The following is a 9,395-nucleotide window of genomic DNA, read 5'->3' as shown; positions in this document are numbered from 1 at the left end:
CCACAATATTAATACTACCTGTCCCATAACAAGCTAAACTGATGTGCTGCACTTGGTATGAACACAGAATGATCACACCTAGTTGATATGGCTTTGAAAAGACACAAAGATCAAGATCTCAAAAAATTCAGAGAAATATTATCATGGATACAATTTGTAAATGAGTACACAACCTATATGTGAACACAAGCAGATTGGACTAAAATTTTCAGTTGAGTGAAGTTAGACCGCTCAGCCACACTATCAGCCACAGGCTGGGTTGAGTGAAATTAAATGCTAACTATGCTAAATGACAGATAATTTTTAAATCTTTTCACTAATAATGCACTTTCACGTATCTGTGGTCATAAAGATGCTTCACCTCCTCCCAAGTCATTCCAGTATAAACTCATAGTTATCAAAAATAAGTTATTTGCATTTCTGTTTTGGCCAACAAAGAAAAAGCAAATATTAAACAGACAATAAGAGTATAAGGGGACAGGGGAGAACTCATTATTCAAGGCCTGCAATTTTATATAAACTAAATAATGCATTAGAGGCTCAAAATAATTACAACCCATTATACATCTATTGAGGATTATTCTTTTCATTACATGTCCTAAAACAAACCTATATACTATAAGTTACCATATGTAGTGTCAAGTTTTGAGTTTACTTGCTACTTGGCCCATTAGGCCAACCCTAAAAAATGCTTACCATTGAAATGGAAATTCATTTTCCATTTCAATATTGAATTTGAAATATTCATATTGTTTCAATATTGAAATTTTTTATAGTGAGTTTTGTTCCTAAGATCACCCTGAAATGTTTTATCCAGTTTTTTTTTAAAGGTGTGGGAAGCCTACTATAAAATAATTGAATCTCTCTTTTCAGTGTTAACTATGTAGTAAACAAATCTGCAGCCAGGTCTTGCATATCTGTCCCATCTCCATATAATAATTTGTCATCATTTTAAGAGTATAATACTTACATTAAGTGTATGTTTTGTTGAAATTAAACAGATTACAAAGGAATTAATTTGATCTGTTTTTTAATAGACATTACAAATTAAAAATCTCAAAACCTGTGGAAAAAAGTTTTTAAGAACGGTCTACCTTGGTAAAACATGCGTACTCTCATCTCTTCCTGTCCTCTTCTACCTTTCCATTCATCTTTTGAATAGCATTTTTTTCTCTCCTTTCTCTCAAAGAGAAATTCATATAAATCATTAGTACCTGTCATCTATTAATACATCCAGTTCAATCTGAACCTTCCTCAAGTCATCTCTACCTCTAAGACAATTTGAATCCAATGAATCAGATGAGGAATTGATTCCAAAAGCCATGTTAAAAAGCAAAGTACACTTGAGAATACTCCAGTGTTACATATTCCAATACAGATTAGAGTCAACAAAACACTAAGCATTCAATACTTATTTGAAGGGCTTAAAGATAGTCATAATGCTAGAATCTGGACCCATGCTTTCAACTTCATTCTTAACAAATAGTTAAAATAAGCAAAAAATAAGCTGCATTATTAGTATATTGAATCCCACTTAGCAAGGCATAAAGACTATTAAGTGCAAAATGGTTTTCTAAGAGTGTTTTTTTTTCCCTCCTGGTAATCAACCTTCTATCAGACTTCCATCATCATACAACTGGAATTGCTTCCTAGAGTCACCAGTAGGAAATCAGCTTTCTTTCAAAAATCTACTTCCAGGCCTCCACACACTCCTCTCCCAACCCCCCTTAAGTATTGTTTCTTTCCTGAAGTAGATCTTCCAAAAATATTACAATATTAAGGACTTAATTTTAATGAAAGCAAATAAGAGAAAATGAAAGAACATTAACTGTCATTCAAAGCTCCCTTTAAAAATGTCTGTTTCCAGCTTATATTTTTAACTTCTTCCATAATTCCCTTTAAAAAAGATGAACACAAAATCTCTCTAGTAATGACTTTATTCATGAATCTGTAACGGAATTCAAAATAGCAAAGAACATGAAAATTTTCAGATTAGTATTTATTAACCAAATGCATCAGAAATACATCTATTTTCACATAACAAAAGTGCCTAAAATGCATGTGAGAATATAAATATTCTCCACTTTATGGAACTTCAAGATAATGAAAAATTGCTTAATACAGTTTGCCACAAAAACTCATTACACTGCAAATACAGAAGAAATAAAAGGACTCATTACATTGCAAATACAAAAGAAATCAAATGCAACTGGCAAAATAACCATTTCATGGCTAATCTTTTGGTAAAGTGCTATTTTCATACTGAAAAAAAGAAATCAGTAAAGATTAAAAATTTAAATTCTAAACCATCATTCTGAAAGTCTGAAGAGTTTTCTTTAGTATTCACTATGTTCATCACATTCTTGTGTTCCCAACATGAGACTAAATACTATCTCAAAATCTTGAAAAAATCTTTCCATTCACAGATTATTTCCTGGAAGTTAAAAATTATTACATCATTGCTGAATGAAGCTTTTCATGATACAGGCAAGTATTAGATACAACAAATAATTTTTCATTGTTCTAAACATGATCTTTGGTTTAAAGCTGCCCCGTTATCTTTTTTTAGTTGGACGGTGTAGTCAGTAAAAGATTCATACAACAGCACACTAGTTTTATTTGAGCCATATAAGAAGATAGGGTCAATCCCCTAAGGGCAATGAATGGCATGTTATCAAGAATCTGGTGAGATGAATTCCCTGAAATTCATAACTGATGTGTTAACAGAAATCAGTGTTGCTGAACAGTGACTCACTCATTTCCTTTCCTCAATTACCTCTATCAATTCATTAACAATATTAACCAATGAGTGGAAATTAGTTGGAAAATTCACTAACAGCATTAGCCACCAAGAGGAAATTGGCTGGGGGGGAAAAAAAAAAAACTAATCTGAACAAAGGCACACAGATGCAAATCTTAAGCAGATTAAGACCAACTAAACAGCATATGTAAGCATGGCTGTGTCCACCCATACACATATACACACACCTCATATTTAGAGTGTGAATATCTATCACTGCATAGATTCCACCACGTGGAAGAGCTCTATGCCTGTAGGTGTATATACCCTAGAGATCAGAATGGATGGTTTTCCAGAATTAAGACTCTGAATGATGCAAACGTTGGCCTTTCCCCAAAATAAAAAGGTTTTTAAATTAATAGAACAGGATGCAATACTGGGCAAATTATAAGAAGTCATAAAGTTGAATCTCAAAGAACATATTCAGTGTTGTAACTGAAGGCTGTTGATAATTTCTTCTCTCTCTCTTTGAATAATGAAATGCAAATGCCTTTTAGCAATGGCAGCATTCAAATCCCACAAAAAATCAAGCAGTGCCCCCTTAAGGAGTACCTCCATTGGCACAAACTGTAAAACCTGCTGGGGTGAGTCAGAGTTGAGCGAAGTGCTCAACAATTCATTCACACTCTGCAAATATTGGAAAACTGGATTTGGAAGGTCCCGATAACCAACACATAACAGGACTGCACAGGTCCTCAGGGGATCAGAGGATGTGGGACAAAAAAAGGTAATGAATCTAAAACAACTGTGGAGTACAAAGATCAAACCAGCCATAAATCTTGTGAAACAAGAAAGTACAGGCAAAATCATAACATCTCCTGTATGAAGCTCCCGCAATGAATGTAGAAGGCAGTCCAAAAATAAATGCTGGTAAGTTGGATCTCCATCATGAAGCAATGAACAGCTAAAAGTTGTGAGTTCAGCTGATTCTAGGAGTCGAACTTCCAATGGTATATGCATTTTGATATTATGGGAAGTCGAAAAGCCCACCAGCAGGCACTTTATTTGATTGCTGGGTTCTACAACCTGCTCATCCTGAAGGCACTTGGTGAGGCTACACAACTCGGAAAATATCAGTTCTTCTGAAAAAACATGACAAGAACAAGAATACTGCTGTTTTGGCCTAAACTTGGAATCCAAATTAAAAGCTCCTCCTAATGACTTTTCAATTGCTTCATTAAGAGTTTTTAAAATTTCACCATTGCAAAAAGGAGAACACTTTACCTTTGGCAGTTTCTTTCCCTCCAAAATATGCCATAAGTGACACTCAAGATTGGAAGCTGCTCCTTCTAAAATAGAACTTTGCCCAGGATGATATACACCATGTTCTTCAGCCCAACTATTAAAGTATCCTTTGGCTACTTTATCTTTCCATGAAAGGGCTTCTAGCATCTTCCTTTCATTATAAGTTTTAAAATATTTGTTCCTCTGCCCAAACCATTTTGTATTTGTACTACAACCAATACCAGATTTTTTTACTAGCCAATTATTTCTGGAAAGATGTTTCAGCTGAAATTTTTGCATAAAATATTGTACAGCACAATCCCTTAAGTTATTCAGCTTTTCTTGTTCCGCTTTTCCCATGCACTCAAACAGACGAATGTTCTCAGAAATAGTCTCTAGCTGATATTTATGAAAGAACACACAACATTCTTCATGTCTCTTAAGAAAAGAATCAGGAATCACATGATGGGGAAAGAGGGCTTTTCTTTTCATTTCAGTCCCAAAATTCAAGATCATCTTAGATAACAGAGGATGGATGGCCTCTTTCCCCTTATAGTGGAGGCAAACGACATAGACTTCGGAGTTTCCTGCCTTGCTAGTAGCAGGTTTGAAAACATGGACTTGGTCAAAGCAACAGTTCAGCAGGTACATCAAGTTTATGGAACAATGTTCGAACATAGTAAACATCTTCAAAACAAAAGAGCCACCATTTCCGAGAGTGGTCAGAGCAGTGACAACTTCACAGTAATGCAAAGAAGAAACTAAAGCTTCTTGTTCACCTGGGTTTCCTTGGCAATCAAAACTCCCATCTGCAGTGACCAAGTGAACAGTAGCCATGCTGCTTATGAAATTCTGAAGTCCAGTCAAGAATTTCAGGGTCATGATATCACCAGTGTTATCTGGACCAAAGTACCACCAATGCAAGGTATTTGCAATAAGTCGGTCATCCATAATCATCATGAGGTCATCATTTGCTTCATGGTATGGATTCAGAGTATTCGCTACCCAACTCCAATCACAAGGAAACCGATGGGATTTTAAGTAGTGGTTGAGACTAGCTATAAAAGCTCCTGGAGCTTCACAAAGGTGTAGAGAATTCAGTTTTCCATTCTGAAAAGCTTCCTGTGGAATAAGTGGAAAGCTGCACAAAATCTCATGGAACTTACACCATGCTTGAGTACAAAGTTCAGCATTCACAGATTTTCTAACATGAGAAATGATTTTCCCTGCTTTATTAGTGAAAGCAGTGTGCTCATGCCACTCATCCAGTTTCTTATCACTCAGTAGGTTTTTTACTTCATTTAGGGAGTTCTTCAAATCAAGAAATGCATTAAATTCAGTGTGGTCACAGGTGAAAATCTCACTGGGATCTGGTAACTGCCACTCATTATTAAGTGGCTTGCCATAAGAAAAGTTCTTGGCAAAGAGTTCAAAAATGTCAGCAAGAACATCTGGGCTGAATGACATGGGACTTGCTAGCTGCTGAACTGGTGTCTTTCTGCACTTACTCATTTTCAAATCAAATTAAAATCTAGGAAGAGAAAACACATAATTAAATGAATCAAATTTCTTAGTGAGTGAAATCTCATGAGCAGCAAATATGATCACACTCATGACAAACTCCATAAAATGTGAAGGCTAAAGTCAGCATACTCTGTTATTTAACCAGGTAATTTGGAATAATGAAAAAGGTTTTGATATCCAAGACCTGGGTTCAAATTCCAGCTTTGCTAATTATGGCTTAATAAGCAGCCTTGGGCAAATTCCATCTCTGGGATTTGGTTTCTTCTCATTAAAAAAAAAAAAAAAAAAAAAAGCCTATCATTTTTTAAGAAGAAGATAAAACATACTAGCATATAAAAAAATATAACAAAGAATAATTGTCAGTGAATGACAGCTCTGATTATCATAGTAACCCATCTAACTATTCCCCAAAGTTCTTCACACCAATGGCTGTGACAAAACCTACATGACCTCAAACAAACACACCCTTAGAGGTTCATTGCTGGACATGACCTTTGTTCAAGCTCCAACATGTGACTTTTTGTTTTTTTTAGTTCCCATCATACCTTACCTCCTTCAGGGAAAGGATCATGCACCTGAACCCAGTACTGATCCTGCCACAAGCCACTTACCCCCCTAGTAGGATTGCTGAATACATCCTCTGTCCAGATTTCATTCTCTAAGACAGGCACTTTGGTGGTACCAATCACCTACATAGGTCATCAACTAACATTCATCACCATACTACTTGTAAACTGTGCTATACTTGAGTGGTTAGCCTTTTTCTGTTTGATGCTGAAACTGACCAACAGTTTACTCTGGTATGTCTCAAACTACAGATCCCTGGTATTCATATGGTTCAGACAGCTCCACACTTCCACCACAAAATATCATTATTTCTTCTAGCCACTAAAACTTCTTAACACTTGGACAGCAGAATTTTATACTGAAGAAATATACGTATTAAATATACAAATTACAAATAGTCACTCTACATACTCTGGCAGTCAACACTGCCAAAGAAACCAGAAACAAAGAAACCTCTTCCTTCTGAAGAGGAAAAAGGATATGAGAAGTATGGCTTAATGGCAGAGTTTTGGAAAAGTTACGAATTCCAGCAGGGAGAGCAATGAGTATTACATGGTACCTGTTAGTGTAATGTTAATCAACAGATGCTCTAGTTCATAAATTCTGCACTTATTTAGCATATACAATGCGTTCTACAAATGATTTTCAAAAAAAATCTAAATTTGTTAAATATGAAAAAATTGACAATCAAATCATCATTCCAGAAAAGCAGATGTTCAAGGACAAAATGAGAAATAAAGGGAACTACTGCCTAATACATACAATAATATTCAAATGATGTGTCTTTTAGCATTTACTTTGTATTGTTCTTTTAGCACACTTTTTTCATTCTTTATTTTATGTTTAAATTATTTGCAAGTCTACTCTACCAGTTTGTAATTTCCCTGAAGTAACAGGTGTCTTCTTAGTCATTTGTTTGCCACACTATATTTAGATTAAAAAAAATTTTTTTTGAGACAGGGTCTCACTTTGCTACCCAGGCTGGAGCGCAGTGGCACAGGTCATAGCTCCCCGAGGCCTTGACCTCCTCCCAGGCTCAAAGGATCCTCCCACCTCAGCCTCCAAAGTAGCTGGGAACTACAGACGTGCATGACCACACCCAGTTAGTTAAAAAAAAAAAAAAATTGTAGAGATGGGGTCTTGCTCTGTTGCCCAGGCTGGTCTCAAAATCCTGGGCTCAAGCAGTCCCTCCAACTCAGCCTTCCAAGGTGCTGGGATTACAGGTGTCAGCCACTATGCCTGTTTTTCGTTTGTTTGTTTTTTTACTGGTAGAGCTATATTTAGACAAACTTCTAAAGGAAGACAAAACTGAGGTGTTTCCACATTCACTAAAATCTTAAATAAGGGCAAATAAAAGTTTTTTACAACAAGCTCGCCTGTCTTAATTTGCATTGTGCTTGCTGGAAATGACAGCCATGTTTAGATCTCATCTATATTCTATTTTGGAAAAAGTCTAATTTTAGTCATTAACTTCACATACTAATTAATGGCTGTAGTTAAGCTGTGAAATCTTACCTAAACTAATAGGTAATTACCTTCACATGAGGACAACTTAAGTGATTCAGACACTCCACCGTTCTGACTATACTTTTGCTGTGTTGCCACCTAATTTTTATTTATTACTACTCCCTTACTCACTACTCCAGCCAAACAGGCCTTTCTGCTGTTCACTAAAGACACCAAGCACATTCCAAGCCAAAAGTCTTTCTGCATTGGTTGTCCCTCCTTCTGGAATGCTCTTTCCCCAGCTATCAGCATAGCTAACTCCTTCACCTCCTTCCAATATTTGCTCAAATGTCATTTTCTCAGTGAAGCCTACCTAAGTTAAGATTGCATCTTGCATTCTCCATGCCTCTTACCTCGCTGTATTTTTCTCCTATGGTACTTATGTCCTTCCAACCTATAACTTGCTTCATGTTTACTGTTTATTATTTGTCTTCCCCAAACTAGAATGTGAGCTCCACAGGGCAGAGATCTTTGTTTTGTTTACACATAAACCATTCCAAGAAGTTGGACACTGCCTGGTACACTGTAAGCACTCAGCAAGTATTTACTGAATAAATGAGTGGATATCATACTTACCACAAAAGGTATCTCTCTCTTCAGGTTCTGAATATGAGTCATAATAGTGCACCTCAACTTCACTTCAGCACTTAAATGCATGACTTTAAAACAAAACAAAACAAAACAAAACTATGTTGCTTACAGCGTGTGGAAAAATTTTCCAGTATATGATCCTCTGAGCCTTTCATTAAACACTCCATTGAGTTTTGTGGCATCATAATTCTGCTAAGTGGATCGCTATTACCATTCTCATATTGCAAACTCAAGTAGGCAGTTATGTAGCCCCCGCGCAAGGAAATACTTGTAAAATTCGTAAACCCAAAACAAAACCCACAAGATCTCATCAACAGTTTTTACCTCTCAACTGACACTTACAAAGGAGTTCCAAGTGCTTGCGCCAACTCCTCCTACTAGCAACTGAAAACAATGGCCAGTGAGTATCCAGGGCTGACTTTGGGCTGGGCACCCCAGATATCATTTCATCTAGTCAAGTCCCAAACCCCACTCCAGAGGCCCGGTCCCTGACCTGAAGGAAACTCGGTCCCAGCCCCTGGCTCACCCGCTGGGAAGTCGAAGGAGGGCCCGGGATCGTACCCAGGCCTGGATTACCTTCGCCCACGCCCACCTGGGTCCCAGTGTCTGGGGAGGCTGCACTTTACTCCCTCGAGGAAGCCATTCTGCACTTCCGCTCTCGGGGCTGCTTCCCGGGATGGTCGCTCCCTTTGGGTCCGCGGTGCCTCCAGCCACAAGGCAAGGAGGTGGTGCGCTGGACAGGTGGGAAGGCTGTCCGGTGGCGCCCTCGCGGCACCGGGAAGCCGGTCCCACCTCAGGGCCGCGCAGCAGCCGAAAGCCGCCAGACAAGGACCAGGGGCGCTCAAGTCCCACTGCGCACGCGCCTTGTAGCCCGGGCCGGAGTCACGTGCGCCAACGTTACGCACGCCGGCGACTCTCGCCTGGCGTAGGCCTCAGCTCCCCAGGTTTTGTTTCGCGGGGTACAGAAGCACTAGCTTCCCTCCCCCGGTCGCTATGGCAACGGAAGCGGCGCACCCAGGCGGAGCGTTCTTTGGCTCCGCCCCCGAGGGAGTGAAGGGGAGGGGAGGGGGAGGGGGAGGGGAGGGGGAGGGGAGGGGAGGGGGAGGGGAGGGGGAGGGGAGGGGGAGGGGAGGGAGGAAAGGGACCGGGCAAATCTGTCAGGACGTGCTGGTTCCGCCCACTG

General features: G+C 38.7%; 1 protein-coding gene across 5 annotated transcripts; it reads right to left on the bottom strand.

Annotated features, from left to right (window-relative positions):
* Positions 1–804: 804 nt before the first annotated feature.
* On the bottom strand, positions 805–9,158 carry LOC105491297 (cap methyltransferase 2). 5 transcript variants are annotated; one of them, XM_011757549.3, is made up of 3 exons: positions 8,739–9,158; positions 8,198–8,280; positions 806–5,555 (listed from the first exon to the last, which is right to left on the bottom strand). In XM_011757549.3, the coding sequence occupies exon 3, from the start codon at positions 5,534–5,536 to the stop codon at positions 3,224–3,226; it is 2,313 nt and encodes a 770-aa protein (XP_011755851.1). In that variant the 5' UTR covers positions 5,537–5,555; positions 8,198–8,280; positions 8,739–9,158; the 3' UTR covers positions 806–3,223. The 5 variants fall into 5 exon arrangements, with proteins under 5 accessions (XP_011755852.1, XP_011755853.1, XP_011755851.1 ...); XM_011757548.3 differs by having other exon boundaries at positions 8,789–9,158; XM_011757547.3 differs by having other exon boundaries at positions 8,805–9,158.
* Positions 9,159–9,395: the final 237 nt, after the last annotated feature.

This window comes from Macaca nemestrina, chromosome 18 (assembly GCF_043159975.1).
Source record: "Macaca nemestrina isolate mMacNem1 chromosome 18, mMacNem.hap1, whole genome shotgun sequence".
In the NCBI taxonomy this organism is placed as follows: Eukaryota; Metazoa; Chordata; class Mammalia; order Primates; family Cercopithecidae; genus Macaca; species Macaca nemestrina.
This window is presented reverse-complemented; position numbering and strand designations above follow the sequence as displayed.

What these genes read in the sequence shown, in the direction of transcription:
- LOC105491297 (XM_011757550.3), bottom strand. Translation starts at nt 5,536, where the DNA reads ATGAGTAAGTGCAGAAAGACACCAGTTCAGCAGCTAGCAAGTCCCATG.